At 35.4% G+C, this 19,991-nt stretch overlaps 1 protein-coding gene across 1 annotated transcript in view; it reads left to right on the forward strand.

Annotated features, from left to right (window-relative positions):
* USH2A (usherin) overlaps positions 1-19,991 on the forward strand; it is a 722,977-nt gene that overhangs the window by 390,500 nt on the left and 312,486 nt on the right. Inside the window, exons 32-34 of the mRNA XM_036931704.2 lie at positions 2,252-2,411; positions 3,776-3,947; positions 10,272-10,419. Coding sequence (XP_036787599.2) covers positions 2,252-2,411; positions 3,776-3,947; positions 10,272-10,419 — 480 coding nt within the window. The remainder of the gene's footprint in view (positions 1-2,251; positions 2,412-3,775; positions 3,948-10,271; positions 10,420-19,991) is intronic.

The raw sequence follows: 19,991 nt of genomic DNA on the forward strand, positions 1-19,991 counted from the left end.
CGGTATGGCTTCCTTATCACCTTACAAACTGGGCAAACAGATTCCTTCCTCAATAAGCTAGAATATCAGAAAGCAAAAAAAAAAACCCTGCCCCACCGCAAAGAGTTTACTGGCCGGAGAACATTGTAGCATCCACTCTCATTTGCTGCTGACCAAGATAATCTGGTAGGGCCGGGAGAGATGTTTATGCAAAATATTCCAAAGTCGCTCAGAGTCTGTCATACGGATTACAAGTTCTGGCTGGAGCAGGTTATTTCAGAAAAGTTAGATGGATTCTCATATTCAAATACTATAGCTTTCTTTTAATTGTTCTCATTTCCCGCATCATGGATTCCTCCTTTACTTTAGGTTCTGTATCTTTTTTGGCTTCTGAAACTGGGCTTAGAGTCAAACCCCCAGCTTCCCTTTCTTGTAGAATGCAAGAAATACAGACAGGTGGGAGAGAGGAGAGGCTGCGAGGTCACCAGGTTCCTATGAATCAGAAGAAGAAGATGAAAAAACAGAGAATGACAGATGTAAGATATTAGCATATTAACATATAATTGTGGCCAGGATTGGGCCTGTGAGAAGAAGCTATTCATTGCATGAATTTTTCCTAGAATAAATAATAGTTTTCTCCCCTTGTAACATATGAGACCACAGTTCTCGTGGTTTTACTTCTCAAGGTTCATAGAATGTTGGTGCAAATGAAGGCACCCCACCCCTGTCTTGCTTGAGCACACATGGTGTGGCTGCTCATTGTCATCTCAGAAGTCCTTGGCAGTGCATACTGCTTCACCATAGGCGTCAAAGTGTCCTTGCAACATATCATCTGACCACATTGCTTGTGTGTCCCACCTCAACTTGGTACCATTGAGTGCCTTTAGGATAAAGTTGTAAAGAAAATAAAGCTTAACGAAAGCATTGTTAGTCTCTTCTTGATGACTACTTTTTCATTCTGGAGTAACTGTATTTAGTGTAAATTTATTTTTTGGCCTTTCTTCTGATGACCTACATGTTTAACTAATTGATTATACTTTGCATGAAAATCAAAGTGTTCTCTTCCTAGTTTACTTTTGCTATCAGTGCAGTGCAAAATCTATTTCCCTGAATTAGGTTGCATTTCATTAATCTTTTAAACATGAAATTGTAGTGGTTCAAGGTTAAGGAGGTTTTAAGAATATGTGTTACTTAAACTGTGGCTAGCTTCTTTCAAAAATACTCCAGAAAACAACAATCATTTATAGTAGTATGAAAGTATGAATGATGTTTAAATCTTGGTAAAATTGACTGAACTTTGGTTAGATTCATCAACAAAATAATTATTGTGAACCTTTATAAGTAAAGTGTTCAGGGTATTTCAGAATTGAATTAGTAAAATATAGATTAGTTTATACTAATGCAAGGAATATAGTATCCTTTAAAAAAAGTAGACAGGTATAAAGTAGGAGGGAAGTTCAGGGGAAGGAGAAAATAGTCAACTGTACCTAGATCATCTCATTCATCAATTCTTCACCTGTTTACTCAAAACATGTATTCAAAACATACAAGGCCTAGGCATTGTGCTGAATACCTAGTGTACAAATAAATCTAGCACCCTTCCTTCCCTTAACATGTTCAGTCTAATGGATCAGATAGTCATGTAAACAAATCATGACACAGTGTTGCAAGTCACAGATCTGTGCAAATACTGTGGGAGATAAAGGAGAAGACAGCAGCTCCACCTTGTTCAAGATGTCATGGCAGGGTGTGTTAGGGACATCTTAAGAAAGAAACAGGCATTTATACTGAGACTAGACAACTTGAAGGTCAAATAATAGTTGGTCAGGTGGTCAGAAGAAAACAATCCGGCAAAAGTAATTACAAGCACAAAGTCATTGTTACAAGCTGTGCATTTGCATTTCAAAAGCAACTGGTTGTCTTCAAATATGCTTTAAAAATAATGTAAATGTTTCTTTTTTTTAACCAAGCCATTGAACTAACTCTAAACTTAGAAAATGATTTACCTGGTCACAGACATTCAAGAAATCAAATTGTTAAAATGAAAAAGTTAAACCCAGAGTATGACCAACATTTGTCTATTTAAAAATAACCAGAGTGTATTTAAGGGATAAGGGATAAAACAAGCTGTATTTTATTGCTATTGATTTTTATGGCTATTGATTCTTATTTTAAGCTTTTAACAGTTCTAAGAAGCAAGAATGTAGAAGAGGAGCAAGATCTCCTGAATGAAAAGTATAATAGTGAATAAATTTTCTTCTCGCACCTGTAGATTTAGCGGTGTTTACACCCCACCAGTTCATACTCGGTGCTTGCACACATGTGGGATGTACAAACAGTTCTCCAGTGATACTGTACACTTCACAGCTGCCACCAGAATATGTGGATTCCCCAATTTTGACCATCCTGGATTCTAGAACTGTATACATACAGTAAGTAGAAATATTGTCTCTGTCACACACTGGTTCATGCAAGAATCTGTGGGTTCAATCAAGCAAAGGGTTTCTGACATAAAATTAATTTTATTGTGATTAAATGCATAGAAGTGATTAGTTCAGTGGTTCGGGGAACCTTTGATTATCACTTGCCAACTTAATTTCCATTTTGTCTTTATGCAATCAGGCTGAGATACATATATATACAGATTCTGTACAAACTTTAATAAGAGGAAAACTGACCACTTACATGACTACCTTGGGCTTTTTATGTGAGATATTATTTGCAATGATTGTAATGATTGGATTTAGAAAGTACAAATACGTATTTTCTTTTTCTTTTTGAGTATAAATTAGGACCTTCTTGTTTCCTTGCAGTTGATGTCAGAAAGAAACTTTCACATATGGGCATGTTTTTTATTTTTAAAATTAGTGATTCTTATCCATTACCTAATATATGAGGTACAAGATATATTGCAGTACTGAATTAAAACTTAAGAAGTCTCCCTTCTCATCAGTTAATACTTGTTTGTATTCATCTCTCTTGACCTTAAGTTCTCTCATCTGTAAAAGAAGAGTTTGGACTGAATATATTATGATATTCATTCAAGCTGAAAAACTTTATGATTTATATCCCATTGTTCCAAGTCTAAACCCCCCTATTGATTTTCAGTGTGCCCCCAACTGAGTTCACATCACTTACCCCAAAAATATTCCCCACTACTCTAAGTATTTCTCAATTTACCAATTTCTGTCTATTCCGTGACTTGTCTTGCTCAGGCCCGCTGACACAGGATAACTCTCACCTGGAATACCCCTGCCTTCTTCCTCCACCTACCAAATCGAATCCATCTATCAGGTTTACAATCTTATGTATCTAGGTGGTGTGTCTGCTCAGTTAAGAAATCTTACTGGACTACCTCAGCCTTTCCAGTCCTCAACTTCTTCTGTACTCTAGTTGTGTATTAACTCTATGCTAGATTGCTGCATTATTTTTAAAGACTTTATGTCATTCTTTCTCCCATTTCTCATAAGTTCTCAGATGTTCTACTTCTCATAATTTGTATTTGGTGACTTAAGTTCAAAATCAAGTGCTCATGTATACAATTTTGTATTTTTAGCTAATTAAAATTACAAGTAACTAGAGAGCAGGCACTATGTCCTATTTCCGATATACCATTCAGAACAGGCATGTAATAACTACGTGTGTTTTTTAAGTGAATCCCTTTTGAGCTTTCAGTGTGCTTTACTTCATGGTGCCATAAATCCATGTTCCTGTGTGTCCTTTATGAATCCCGTATAGTTCAGGTTTGACTTGAATGAACGATAATGATGATGATGCTCTATTTTTACATTCCCAGGTGGAAACAACCAAGAAAAGTAAACGGAGTTCTGGAGTGCTATCTATTATATATTTCAAATCACACGCCTGAATTTGCCATTTGGGATGTCATCTATAACAGTTCAGAACTTTTCCAGGCTCACGTGCTACGAGACCTATTCCCTGGTAACAGATACCTTATCAAGCTGGGAGTAAGTTCACTTTACTTCTATTACTGTTTCTGTCCCCATCCCTTCCCTTGTTTGTTCACTTCCCTTTGTCTCAACTTTTCTCCCTCACTTAAAGAAAAAGCAAGACCAGAAGCCTCATGTATTGTTTTTTACACTGAAAACTCACTTTACCTCCTCTATGGAATTTTGTTGATCTAACACCTACATATTTGTTTTAGATTATGCAAAATAATAGAATAACAATCTGAGTCAGTAGATTTTCCCAAATCTAAGTTGAGATTATCAGAAATTTTTTTCTTTTTATCATTTATAGAATGTCATAATTATTGACGAATTTTTCTAAAATGCTTAATTAATAAGGATATTTCACCATGAGCTTGTATTCATTGGAAAAAACAATACACAGTATGGAAATGTAGGTCTCATATTTTTCAGTGAAGGTTTAAATGACCCCCCAAATATTCTTGATTGTTATTATATACCAGTTCGCATTACATTTTTATCTCAGAAGAACAGTCACTTAATCAAACCGTAGAATCAACATGGTTTAAAGGCTTCTTTAGAAAGACAATAGCATTTTTAAATACAGAATACCACTTTTATTTACAAAGGTCTTTTAAAAGACCTTGATATTACTGTGGAATTTATACTCAGTAGTTCCTTTTGTTTTTTGATGAAATATAATCTTTTTTAAGTTTAATAGCACATCTGAAAATAACTGAATATAAACATGAGATTGTCCCTATTTGTTTTAAACACACTCTTCATTTTATAGCAATACCTATATAAGGATATTTGCTTTGATAAATGCCATAGAAAATATTCTGCTCTTGATTATGAATAAATTTACATTTATGTAGACACTGTGTATGCATTCATTTTACTTAACATGCTCTTGAATTCTCTAAATATTACACCACGAGAAAATAAACTACATTCAACTATTGCTAACTGTCTGACCTGACACCACAAAACAAGGGCAATCAGACAATGTTAAAAATCCCATTTAGAACTGTCTCCATGTGCCTAGGTGCTCAGCACGCAGGTGGATTTATGAAACCAAATCTTTGATTACTTAGTTTTATTACCTAAGGTGTAAGAAGTGGATCAACTTGATTTTCCAAAGCTAACACAGAAACCCACACTATTTTCAAAACAGTGGTAAGATCAAAATTAAGATAACTCTCTTGCTTAGAAGCAACCAAAATTAAACAGAAGTTATTATGCCCTCGGTTTTTATCAGAAGGAGGCAAGTGACATGAAACAACATTCTATTCTTAGGGGAATTTTTTTTAAGATACTCTGTGCCATCAGTGAAAATGCATCTGAATCTCCTGTGTTTATAAACCTATAATACCTTGATAACTAGATACCACTAGTTTGGGAGTCGGCTCTCTTGAGTTTCAATTCAGACTTTGCCACTAACTGTGTAACCTGAGGCAAATTCATTTAAGCACATGGAGTTTTACATTCTTCAAGCCTGAAATTAAGATTTTGAACTAAACGATGTCTGAGCCCTAAAATTCTATGATATGAAAAAGGTTACCCCAAATAATATTCTATGCAAGATATCATAAAGATGTGGAAGTCCTTGCCCTAACTCTTGTTAGGGAAATAAATTTGCTCTTATTATTTTCGATTTCACTGTATTTATTAAGGCAGAAAATATGCTAATGTATTTTCAGGAAATAGTCAACTGAAAGGTTTTTTACTTAACTCTGTTAACCAGTAAATTAAATGAACCAGAACACTGAGGTTCATCTTGGTTAATTGAGGGATTATTATATATTTCACAGTTTCTACATAATAACTGACTTTCAAGGTCATTAGATTAGTAGATGGAGATCAGGTTCTCAGCCAGTAGAGTTAGTTGCCTTTCTAGTCTTAGCTAGTTGACTGAATGCTGGAAAACGAAGCATAGACAACAAAGCCTTTAAACAGGTATTAGAAGGCAGGAAGATACATGGGGATTCAAAACATTATGATTTACTCCAGACTCGGAGCATGTATATTTCTTCATGTGGCTTCATTTAATTCTCCCTGTTGACTGGATTATAAACTCCTGAAGGGCAGACACTGTATCTTCCAAAATTATATTTGTGAAGTCAAGCACAGTGCCTGGTGGAAACTGGAAGCTCAACAAGCAATTACTGAATGAATTAATGAGCACTAAGTATATATATTTCATAGATAATCTGAGGCTTCTTACATAAATTAAATAATCTATAAAATGTCAGAGTTAGGGACTATATGGTTCTAAACATATGCTCTTTCTACTAGGAGAAACACCGTAACATATTAACATATTGCTACACTCAATAAATTGTATTGTTATGAGTGGTGGCACCTAATAAAGAAAATAAGTCAGCAAGTAAATAAAGAAGCTAGTAAGAGAGACAAGTAACAAGATATGTAAGACAGGATAATTTTTCATATTACTTGTAGACATTTATTTCTGGATAACCATCAAGTGTTAAATATATTTCCTGGAAATATTCTTGGAAATGATGAGCTTAACTTTTCTAAAAATCATTTATAGATGATGTGACCTTGTTCTTTTTCTTCACACTTTAAAACATGCTGCATTTTTAATATCCTAAGACCCTACTTCTCTGAAAACAAACTATGGGAAAAGATAATGCTAGTTTTGAATGTTCCTAATAGTCATGATTTCAAAAATAAAATTGATATATTTTTACTAGTTTTGCATTTTATTGCACCAAAATTGAACGTACTATTTGGTCAGAAGTTACTCCTCATGTCAGGGTAATATTACGACTTCACAATTTTTTAAAAATGGCTGTAATTGATAAAAGCTGTAGGAGATGGGTTGAAATACCATATTTTAATGGCTCAGAAGCTCTCAAAGACCTTGCCATTCCATAAAAGCATCTTTAATCAATCCCACTATTTTGTTTAGTTTTTCCAAACCAGAATTTTAATCAGCATTCAGATGCATTGAATGCAATGGCTTCTGGTTCTGGGAGGTCAAACAAGGTACTGATTGGTTCAATTTCATTTAGATACTATTGGTTAGAAAAGACCAATCAGAAGCAACTTCAAAACATTTATTTCCTCAGTGGAAGAACCAAGATATTCCACTGCTCACTTAGCACCTCTAAATGCATGCAAAAAGATGTGGAAAAAAAAACGAAATATTTTGCAGATAATTCTGTTATTTCAAGATTCTGTTTCATCTGTAAGAAAAATTCTGTCATAAATTCTTTTGAGTTTTTTTTTTTGAGGGGGGCCAATGTACTTTTTTTTAAATAAAGTATCATTGATATATACTCTTCTGAAGGTTTCACATGAAAAACATTGTGGTTACTACATTCACCCATATTATCAAGTCCCTCCCATACCCCATTGCAATCACTGTCCATCAGTGTAGTAAGATGCCAGAGAGTCACTACTTGTCTTCTTTGTGCTACACTGTCTTCCCCATGACCTCCCCAACACCATGTGTACTAATCATAATACCCCTCAATCCCCTTCTCCCTCCCTCCCCACCCACCCTCCCTCACCCCTCCCTTTGGTAACTGCTAGTCCCTTCTTGGAGTCTGTGAGTCTGCTGCTGTTTTGTTCCTTCAGTTTTATTTGGTTGTTACAAGCCCAAAGTCAGTCGAAGGAGAGACAAAATAAAATCAGAGCATAAATAAATAAAATCAAGAAGAATAAAACAATAGAAAGAATCAATGAAAGCAGGATCTGGTTCTTTGAGAAAATTAACAAAATAGATAAGCCCCTAGCCAGACTTATCAAGAAAAAAGAGAGTCTGCACACATAAACAGACTCAGAAACGAGAAAGGAAAAATCACTACGGACACCACAGAAATACAAAGAAATATGAGAGAATAATATGAAAAATTATATGCCAACAAACTGGAAAACCTAGAAGAAACGGACAACTTTCTAGAAAAATACAACCTTACAAGGCTGACCCAGGAAAAAACAGAAAATCTGAACAGACAATTACCAGTAGTGAAACTGAATTGGTAATCAAAAACCCACCTAAGAACAAAAGTCCTGGACCAGATGGCTTCACCACTGAATTTTATCAAACATTTAGTGAAGATCTAATACCCATCCTCCTTAATGTTTTCCAAAAAGTAGAAGAGGAGGAAATACTTCCAAACTCATTCTATGAGGCCAGTATCTCTCTAAAACCAAAACCAGACAAAGACACCACAAAAAAAGAAAATTACAGACCAATATCTGTGATGAACATAGATGCAAAAATTCCTTGGATTCTTAAGAGACTTGTTAGTCAAGTTGTTAGTTTATGGATCTTAGATGACATAGGCCAAAGAGGAGTCCTTCAAAATCAGAGGATGTCTTTATTTATCCCAGAAGGTATCATAAAATTCTCAAAACAAAGTAAATTTTAATTCACATTTTGTTTTAAAAAATATAGAACTCATGTCATATAGCACAGTATTTCTTTGAGGAGATTTGGCAGGGGAAAATATTTAGGACATGAATAAGAAACACAGTAGTGACAAATAGACTATGAGAATTAAATCCCAATGTTAGGAGTTTAGCAATAGATGCTGTAACTTTTCCCCCTCTTCAGGGAAAAAAAAAATCTAGGAAATGAAAGTAGATGGATTTCTCTCTCTCTGAAGACTGGAAAGAATGCTCCTTTGATTATTTTCCTTTGACAGCTCAGCTGTCCACATGGAGTCTACCCGCCACATTTTCTAGTGGAATTTTAGCACATTTGAAATGTTTTGTTTTCATTTTTCTATTTTAATGTTCAGGTAGTTATTTCTTGGTATAGGAGTGACATGTCCTAGAGCTCTGAGTCAGGGTTTGGCCACAAGTGCCATTAATTCCTGTTTATTTGCAAAGACTCTGTTTGCAGGAAGAGTATGTTTTATCTCTTACATATATATGCACATGCCACAGCTGAGAATTAGAGGAAACCCACAGAGGTTAATTAGGTCCCCAATCTTATGCAATTCCATGCACTGACCACAGTTTAACCCATCTGAAACTTGCTGATGAGAAATTACCCTGAAGACATGGGTTACAGTTGTATTCTTACAATAGAAATGAGACTGATTTCCATGTCTATTAACTGCATATTGTTATTTATACTTACAATGAAGAATTGGCAACAACTTTACAAATAGTATACATCAGTATAAAATCTTTAAAAATCAGTCAGCTTTTTCCTGCCTTTGGGATAAAGAATATCAAGTGTCTTGAGTATCAAACTGTCATTCTTCAATATCAAACTGAAAAGCAGAGAACAGGCCCAGAGAAATAAAGATGTGTAATTTTTTTATTGGTAATATCTACCTTCCATGGAAATGGACTAAATAAAGTCAAATTTTTAGATTGTCCTATGATGTGCTTCATTTCCTTATTGATTTTGGTAAAATTTAATGATCTTTTAAAAATATTTTTAAGTTTTGTATAAATTACAGTTGTAGCCTTCAGAATTGTTGAAAAAGCTTAGGTGTTGTTTTCAAACATCTGTGTTACGTAAAGATATAGTTGCTAATACTAACAAGTATTAGCTCGCAAATACAGTCTGGAAAAATCTGTGTATACATCCCAATTTCCTGGAGAAATGTTTATTCAATTAGCTCAGCCATGAAGATATTTTTCTAATACACTTTAACATTTGTTTTGGAGTTATTTGCAGTTTATTATGAAAGTGCACACAGAAGTTTCTGAATATCTTTATTTTTGGTGTTAGTAATTCCTGTTTGGAGAATAGGGGGATTCTGTGATCGTTGTTGTTTGTCAGCCATGTAACGAAGCCCATTTCCTCTGGCATATAAATAGGTGATTTGGCCCTTTAAGCCATTAAACAGTCACTCAACTGCTGCTTCTTTGTTGATTTATGAGAAATACTGTTTTTTACAACTTCAGGTTGTGTTGTACATAAAACATACTGGTCACACTATAAAGCAATTTGCTGTACATGCATTTTTTTCCCCTAGAAATCACTTGTTTGATTCTATAATACTTTTAGTACTTTTTCATACATGTGTGTGCACTTAATCCATTCTGGGAACTTTTCTGCAAGGCTAATTTCATCATCTATTCACCCAGTCAATAGGCGCCCCATTTCTAGACACTAACTTAGGATGTGTTTATAATTTGTACGTTCATACATCCTGGGTTTTTTCTAATTCTTGGAGATGGCTATCTCATGTCCTAAAAAACAAACTAATTAAATTTCAAACCCCAGCATTGACATTAATTTGTTTCGGGGGGTAAAAGGAGCTTTATTTCCAAGAATCTGGAACTCATACAAATTTTCTTTCCTCTATGCTCATCTAAACTTTGGGGACCCCGAGTGAAATGTGCTTTCTGTGCGTCTCTCTGCAGGCGTGCACGAGGGGTGGGTGCACCGTGAGTGCGGCCAGCGAGGCCCGGACTGATGAGAGTGTCCCCAAAGGCATGCCGGCCGCCGACGCGCACTCATACTCACCTCACTCCTTTAACGTCTCCTGGACTGAGCCCGAATATCCGAATGGTAAGTGAACTCTTTTAGCCTCAAGTTAAAAAGATGATTAGCAAAGGTAAATTAATATTCTAAATGGCAGCTTATATGTGGTGCTTAATTTTTAATGATCATTTTAGCACATAAAATACCTGAGATAGTATCATTGTCTGTAGTTGGGAGACTGTGGTTTTTAGGCTAACGCACAATTTTGGTGGCTCAAAACTGCTCCCTTTTGATAGTTCTTGTGTACTGCAGCTTATTGTTTAACATGTTCCAGAAGTGCAGAGAACAAACAAGGATTCCCAAAGAACGCCATTATGAGAGTGCCATATTTTCAATGACTTCCTGTTTTTGACTGATTATTTTGTCCGTGGAGAAGTACCGAGAAAGTTCATGTACCTATTGTCTTTAAAAATGATTTAATAAATTTGTCTTAAAAGAGGCCACTTGGAACTCTGCATTTTAAATACATCATCTATAAATATTTCAACATGCAGCTTTTAAACAGTGCATACATTATATATACATGTATACTTGTTTAACTTGAACTGGATTGGGTACATTTCTAAGCAATATACACATCTGCCTAGTTTGGAGAATGGTGAGCCAGTTAAAGTTTGCTAAAATAAAATCTTATAAAGCATTTGCAATTAACTTGGGGTAGAAATTGCTTTATTCATTAATTGGAAATATCTAAGTTTCACATGACACAGTATCATTGTTCCACATTGATAGAAGCTTGCAGAACATCACATTTTGTTCATCTTTAAGACAAATATTAAGGAGACTTTTAATATTATAAAAACTGTTTTAAGGAACTCCTTACTGAAAATTGAAAGGGCCTCCTTCAGCACAGCCAAAAAAGAATGACAGAAAAACATTACAATTTTATTGGTTTTATTGGTATTATGTTTACTATGATTTTAATTATTCCAGTCATCTCATTTTAATTAAACTTTTGGCAAATGCATTAGATAAATTTGAGGTAATAGGGAGACCTCTAATAATTAGAGTAGGTGATTATCTCTGCTATTGAAGTTATTCTTGTATTATAACAAATTTTCTAATAAGAAATAAAAGGAAGTCTCTTTGATACTAATATTAAACAGTCAAAAGCTTGTCATACTTGGCACTCCGCAAAGAAATCTAGTGTACAGGTGACAATGAAAATGTTGATGACTTATTCCAATTGGATTGCTGTTAAATGCTTTTACATGATTTGCATAGTAGAATACTTTCTTCATTCCGGGTGGAACCATGACTGCTTTCAGAATCCTAAGATAACTAGAGAGATACTTTCTACAGTTCAAGGAATATTTGTTCACGTTTTTTTGCATTTATAAGCAGTTTTAAGAATATATTCATTGAATAATATGAATTTGGGAGAATTTGGAGATTTTCATTAACATTTCCATTCTATTCTAAAGTCTTCTGTTTAATCACATCAGAATTTTCCGAACTTTTGTTGTGGGGAAATGGTTAGACACTGAAAGACAATAGTTTTCATTAAAAAAAAATAAAAAACCCAACTCTCCACTCCTTCTCTTACCACTTTCCCCCAGTGTTCCAGTGTTTGGTTTCTGTTGTCCATTGTCTGGAGAGGGATCCTCTGATCATTGGAAAACATCTTGTCCCTCCACTCTGTTTGCAACCACCCCCCCACCACTTTCCTCTAGGAACCCAAGGATTAAAATCTAAATTATTTTGTTTGGCATTCAGATCACTCCCAACTTGTGATTTGACCTGCATTTGCATAGCCTTGTAACACAGTTTCCTTTTTAGCCTCCCCAGAATATTTACGGCCCAGTGTAGGGCTGGTAGACTTGGCTGTGGAGTCAAATAGGCCTAATAACAAATCTTTATCTCTGCCATGTACTAGCTATATTTCTTTGGGAAATTTACTGGATTTCATGAACCCCAGTTTCCTTGATTACAAATTTGGAGTGAACAATCCCTACATTCTCTTCATCTTCACCTGTAGAAATCTAACACATTCCTCAGTGATAACTTCCTCTGTTTTTAAGAAATTGTTCTGCTCTTCCCTGAGTTTAAGTTAAGCTCGTCCTCTTCTCTTGACCATATATCCTGATTGATTCTGTGCCTTCACAATGGCACTCAGAGGACTTCATTCATCCTAGGCTCAAAGTTATATGGGTACATGTGCCATGTGCCCACCAGAGGATGAGGGCCACCAAATCACTCCTTTCCCTGTCCTTTCCTGGAGCTTAACCTAATGTGGCACTTTCTGTTGATACCTTGTAACATTTAGTTCATTTAGCTGTTTCTTCTGAAAATTGCATTTGGTCAGTGGCATGTATATGGTAGAGTCCTACCACTGTAATGATACCATCAAAGAGAACAGAAGTAGTTACAGGCCAGGTCGTGAAATATAGTTGTTTGAAAAGCATTTGCTCCTGACATCTATTTGTTGAGCTGTATGGCATCTGGTACTGGGATTTTCTTTTAGGAGTTTGGAGCTGCATTTGAATCAAAATTTTGTTTTCTTTTCTAGAATTTGCCTAGTTCAAATATAATGGAACTGGTGTGTATCGCAATCTGTGCTACATTCTGGTTGCTTTCTAATTTCTGAAGATGCTGAAGAGTAATGCAGTTGAAAATAAAATCAGTTTCACCCTTATGCTACTAAAGAAGCCGTTTCAAATGATTTTGAATAATGTTTCTCAAACATATCTGATCATTAGAACCGTCTTGGGGTCACTGATTGAAGGAGTAGATTTTAGTGCTCCACCAGAAGACTGAACTAATCTGAATTTGTTCCTTCAAAATATATATTGGATGACCTACTAGGTGCCATCATTCTGATGATACCAAGATGAATTTGCCCAATCCTTGATCTTAGGGGTGTCAGAATTCCTTGGGGGAAATACACATCTAAACATATTATCACAGGTAGGATGCACACAGGTCCCTAGTGTATACAGAAGGAGCTCCCTAAGGAGACCTATGGGACGTGGGAGTGTCATCCCTCTGGGCTTCAGTAAGATGTCCAGAGATATGTATGCATTTAGACATAAACACATTATGCATGTATGTCATATTCTATAACAGGTGTGGCTTCTCTGATTTTGCACTCTAGACTCCCAAGATGTTCACACTGTTGGTCAATTAGTTAACTATACCCTAAATGGATTATTCCACTAGGACTTTATAAACATGAAAAAAATTGCTGAGAAACAGTAGGCCCACTTTTTATTAGAAGATATATCTATGTTTCCAACCATATGCCTTTATATGACAAAATAAAAAAATATAAAGGTTCCAATACAAATGCCCTTGCCTATCAAGTAATTGGTAGACTTCAGTCAGTATGGCTTAGGAAATAGGCTCTCTGCTTTTCATAACTGATTGTGGCTTAAACCATCAGCTCCTACTCATTAAAGTCTGATGATGATCCTTACCCAGGGGCTAAGCAAATGGCATCTGGCCTTTCTGGTTTCTGTTCTCTTTGTCTCTGAACCGTCTCCTGCTTCACAGCTTGTGCTGGGAAGCTTGCTCTTTGCTTCAGAACATACTTCACTGCTCATAGAATTTTTCCTATTCTGGAATCTTTTGTTCAGTGGTATACCACCAGCTCCAAGAATACTGCCTGGCACATAATAGATTCTCAATTAAAAAATTGTTGATTGCCCTATCAAAAAAATGCACAGAAAATAATAAGTTCTGACAAGGATGCAGTCATCTGACATAAGATTTCTCAGGCTGGTAATTTATAGATATTCTAAAGAAGGACAGCACAGGAAGCCAGATGTGCTCTGCATGCCTCTGTGTGAAAAGGAGTATTGCTGCTTCCATGAGGATTCGTTCGTGTCAAGATGGGCATTGTAAGAGGAGAGCAGGAGAGGTGGGTGCCCATTAGAAAAGGGTCCCGGTTCTCCTTGAGAAAGGATAGAGTATGTACTTGAGGAGCCTATGGAAACATTTTCTTAATTCAGCCTTTTGTGTTGGCCCAACTTGTGAGGATTTATTTATGTTCAGATATATACCAAGACAATGGCAATAATGGCAATAAGGACAGGAAGAGTTTAGGAAGTTGATTGTTTTTTGCAGAATTACACACAGTACTGTGAAGACATCTGAACATTATTAAAAGAACATTTAGTTCTGTTATTTTGAGCACATATGTTATTTCAGGAATGGTTAGTATAGAAACCAATGAACTATAGAACTTCTATACACATTCCATACATGTTGCTTTTCACACTGAGATGATAAAAAATGCATTTTTACAATATAGGTACAGGAAAATGTATGTATAAATACTAATTAAGTACTTAACCCATATAAAGAAAGAAGTATTTATTTCCAGCTAACACTAATAGTAATAGCTATGTTTATTACTATATACCAGCTATTTTATTTCTTATAACTAGCCCATGCAATAACATTGTTATTCCAACATTCAGATGTACAAACTCAGATTTATAAGTATTAAGCAACTTACTGAATTACTCAAGGCAGGACAACTAGTTAGTAGCAATGTAATACAAAACGAAGTTTGAATGACTCAAAAATTCATAATTTCATTCACTGTACTCCTTTGCCTCTACTTTTTGTTGAAATGCTAGCAATGTGGGAAAAAAAGGAAGAATTTTAGATATTTTTGCTTCTTTAATCCCTTATCCTCATGGCCAATATTCAAAATTCCTAAAATCTCCATTCTGATTTTTCCCTGGTTTTAAATAAATAATATCTTTTTAATTTTTTATTTTGAAATTATTTTTAAATAGTCAAAATGTGATTCTATTTTCTTCCTTGGAAATGCTCAGTTTTAATAGTATAAGTGGATTATAGAATTCAGTGAATCACTTAGGAAAACTGCTTGACAGTTTTGAGCAAACCTTGTGTAACTTTTATGAAACACCTCCAATCAGTTTGTCAGGTAGAATTTCCCAAGCACAATCTTTTTTAGATTCCGTTGATTCCATTTTTAGGAGAGCATAGCGGTAATAAGGCACTGTTCCACAATGTGAAAGCTGTTCTCTCTTTTCCTTTTTAATTGAAGGATCAAGAATTCACACAGGGAGATATCTGCCACATTCAATCATCATCCAGACCTTGGGGGAAAGCCCTCAGTTGATATTCATATTGCCATGCCATACTGGAAAAAAACAAACAAATAATGTTTGGAGCATCTATATGCACAGTGCACGTTATTTTTATGACACTGAAGCATTGTTGTTTAATTCTTACAGTAAACAGAATTCCTCAGTGTAAACAGAGAAACCTTGTTTTAAATTTACATCGTATTGTACTTGTATTGAATTTCCTTGGTTATATATGACAACCTATTGAGCACCATAAGAAATGCAATTTGACATACTATGATGAAGAGGCACAAACATATATATCCCAATGGAGGTACTTTACAGACAATTATGATTCAACTTCCTGTGAAAATTAAACACTTCAGGAGTTCTACCATTATGGGAAGAGAAAGGTGATAAACTTCAAACTGCTTATGCTAGAAAGCCAATGGGAATTAAGTATCTATTTGGGGCATTATCCACTGAAGAACTGCATTTGCAGACTTGGATTAAATAACCTGACCCCCCCCCCCTTTCCACAGAGCATAATATTGTTTTATTTAGTTTTAACTATCTTAATGATTATTAGCACAAGAGAATACACCAGGAAAAAGCACAGAAAAATACAATACAGTGCAGTATAGTATAATAAATTACCGTATATGTGTATAATGTTGGATAGTGTCCTTCTGCCTCTCTAGATTCACTCTCCTCCACTCGGTATCCTACAAGGCTGACCTGGGCTCACAGCATCAAAGGGCTTCCTCCCTCTGCTTCCTTCAGGTCTGTCCATGGGTAGCAGCAGCAAAACGATGAGATTTTGGTAGGAGAAGGAAGACTGAGCTCACTCCCTTGGGTCCCTTGCTGCCTGGCTCTGGGCTCCAGGGCTATATTCCACCATTCCCACTGCCCCTGTCCAATGGCCCTCTCCTCTAACTCCAGCTCTTTCTCCAGGTTTGTGCATCTTTTCTTATCCTTCCCGCTTCAGAGATGCTTCCTGGCTCCCAGTCACCTAGGAGTTAGCATGGTCTCCTAGGATGCTAAGTATTACTAGCTGGGAGTACATTATTAGCACTTGATGCTTTTCTTTAATGCAACCCATGTATTGATGATAGTCCTTTGCTAAATTATCCTCTATTGTCCACTTAACTTGCCACCAGACTCCTGCCGATACCCTGACTGTTTCCTAAATCTCATTTAATCCATATTTAACACACAGAACTTGAGGGGCTGGATATAGAGATAAATGCAAAATGCTTCCCTTCACTCTGAGAATGGTAAAAGTAAATAAGAAAACAAATAAAAATTCCATCTTGTTGAACTTTGTTTTGTCACACTCAACATTCTAAAAGCAAATAAAGAGAGCTATGTTCAAAAGTTCTAGATGCAGATTGTCTAAAAAATGTTCATATTTTAAATGATATTTAAAGTGATATTTATATTTTAAATGATAATCAACTTATTGATACTTCATTGAAAGCTTTCTATTTATTATAATGAAGTATTTGTCATAATTAATAAAAAAATGGTTTATGACATTTTTTTCTCTTGATGAAGTTGGACAAGTGACAAGTTCGGCTTAAAGATCAGTTTCTGAGACAAGCCTAACTCTCTAATCCACCCAAACTAGGTTAACTTGCACCTCCCCCTACTGTTTTTCTTCTACCCCATCTGACTCTCCTTTAATAAACTTTATGCACATATAATCCACCTAGTCTGCCTTCTCACTTAGACTGAAGGTTTTATGGAGGCAGGAACCAGGACTGTTTTTATAATTCCCAGCATGTAACACAATGCCTAGTACATAATAGGTACTGCATGAATATTTACCGATGAATCAGATTAACAATTGAAAACCAAATTCGTTGAATCCAGCAGATATTTTTCACAAGTTGTTCTACAGTAATTTAATAAGTATTGGATTTTCCACACTGTACTCTGTGGATCTGACTGAGGTAAGGGAGGAATTTTAAGTAAAGGGTTAGCACACACATATATATAAGAAACCATTAGGTGATGATAGAGCATACTAGTAAGGAACACAGACCTGTCTAAAATGTGCTTTCAAGAAATGTGTAGACTACTTCTTAGAAGATTCATGCAGGACATGACATAGCTCAGAAAAGGAGGAGATAGTCTAAGGTGAGATTCCCATAGCAAATAAGGTTTCAGCTTGCCCTTGATGGGAGGGGCAGCTCTCAGTTCATTCCTTGTATGTGTAGAACACCCAAGTCCTGAGTACTTTCATACATGCTCACTCACTGGATTCTCTGTCAGGCCACCAGGGCAAGGAACATTACTCCTATTTTATTGGTAAGGGAATAACCACTTATAAAATTCGAGCTCTCTGAAATCTTCTGCGTCCGTGGATGTTTTGTTGTCCTTGTCTAGCTTGGATTAATAACTTAGTCTACAGGCACACACCTGATCATCTACATTTGCCCTCTTACAGCACTAAATTATGTTTTCTACCTTTATCTTGTATCTACCTACCACTTCAGCATTTTATTTAAAAAATAATAATAATAATAATAAGGGAGAAATGTGGGATTCACATATAAATCAAGTATAAAAATCAAACGAACAATCATATCTGACTTAATTGTTTATAGTTCATAATGCATGATCAAAACTGAAAGTTTCCGTGATATGACTGCCCTTGCACTGTTCACCATGTAAGAACTTATTCACTATGTAAGAACTTGTTCACCATGTAAGAACTTGTTCGTTATGCTTCAGAAGATTGGAGACTGTTGAGAATTAGGCTTGGGGTTGATTAATGATTGTGCATTGAGTCCCCTATACAGAATTTTATTGTTGTTAACAACCATTTGATCAATAAATATGAGAGATGCCCTCTCAAAAAAAAATAGTTAAAACGTGTATTTTAAAATTCTAGTATGTGGCAATTTGTAGGTTTTCTTTTAAAAATTGTTTGTTTCCTTTGCTCTTCTTTTTTGTTAATGTAAGTTTTTCTTCATTTTTTTGTTTATAAATAAAAATTGATGCTTGTTATAAAAAAAAAAATTCGAGCTCTCTGACCACATCTTGAAGGTGTGTGTGGTCATGAGAGGAAGGCCATGTGCAGGGGGAGGAAGATATCTACAAAGGAGAGCTACCAGCTGGGAGCCTCTGACTTCGTTTCCTGTTTTGTTCTGTAACTTAATTTTTCTCTACCAGCATCTAAGAGAGTGCCCAGAACATATTAGGTACTCAGTAACTACTTTGTTTATTGAACAAATAATCATTTAGATGTATATGTATAAAATAGACACTTAAAAATAATTGGTCATATGATGCATACTCTTTCACAAAAACCATCCTGATTGTTTTTTCCTTTTAACAGCAAACTGTAAGCATATTTTCATGTTAGTACATATAGCTCTCCCTCATTTTTTCCCAAAAGCTTAACTGAGTGTCATTGAATAAAACCACAACTCTTAAATTACCATGAGGCTACCAGGTCCATGAGTAGTGCCCATTCTTTGGTGCAGCTGCATCTCATCAAGACCAGTCAACCTCTACTCATCCCCAATGTTGACAGTATACAGTCCTCAGATGGATTCTCATTTATCTTAAGTTAGTGTTGCAAGGAAGATTCAGCCAACAGTCAGAAAGATCCTCAGGAGTCCCCAGAGCTGTAGGAAGGACCCCTGAATTAGCTGTTGTCATTTCCTTCTCAAACAAAAGCAAACCAAAAGATTGAGAAAAGAAAAAAAAAGGAAGTTGGTATAAATACTTAGTAGCAGACAAAAGAGACTTTCAGGCAAACAAGATTATTAGACATAATTAGGTAACTCCATAATGATAAAAGAATTATTAAAATTAAGAATATTTTTATCCATCAGAAGGTACTTTAAACTAAGTGCCTAAAAAGATATGTCATAGGATGGGGTATGATATATAAACACACTTAATTGTCAGAAGACTAGTCTCCAGAATATATAAAGTATTCCTAGGAATCAGTAATAAACTAGGGAAAGATCTGGACAGGTATTTCACAACAGAAAAAAAGTAGATGGCTGATAAACATAAGAAATATGCTCAACATCTTTAGTAAGTTGGGGAATAAAAAATAATACCAAAGTGAGATACCATTTCATACCTATAATAGTGGCAAATATTTCAAAGTGTGACAATTCAAGGTCTTTTTGAGAATCCAGAACAATGAGAGCTCACATGCATTACTGATGCTAATGGGAGTTAATGCACTTTGAATTGTCTAGTTAAGTTCAAGTTGAACAAAGCCCAACAAGCCCACTCCAGGACCTCTATTACAGGGAAGTGCATACATGTGCCTCTGGACATATGCACAACAGGGATGATAGCTACATTGATACAACAGTCAAAATGTGGAAGCAATTGATATCAGTAGTAGAATAAATAAATAAATTTTGTTATATAGGAATACTACGCAGTAATGAAAATGCATGAGGTATGGCTACCATCAACAGCATGAGTAAAATTCATGCATATTATGTTGTGCAAAAAAAGATGTAAAAATATATATATAATATGATTCTATTAATACAAAGCAGGAAGCTGCACAGAGCTTAA

The sequence above is a fragment of the Manis pentadactyla genome, chromosome 19 (genome assembly GCF_030020395.1).
Source record: "Manis pentadactyla isolate mManPen7 chromosome 19, mManPen7.hap1, whole genome shotgun sequence".
In the NCBI taxonomy this organism is placed as follows: Eukaryota; Metazoa; Chordata; class Mammalia; order Pholidota; family Manidae; genus Manis; species Manis pentadactyla.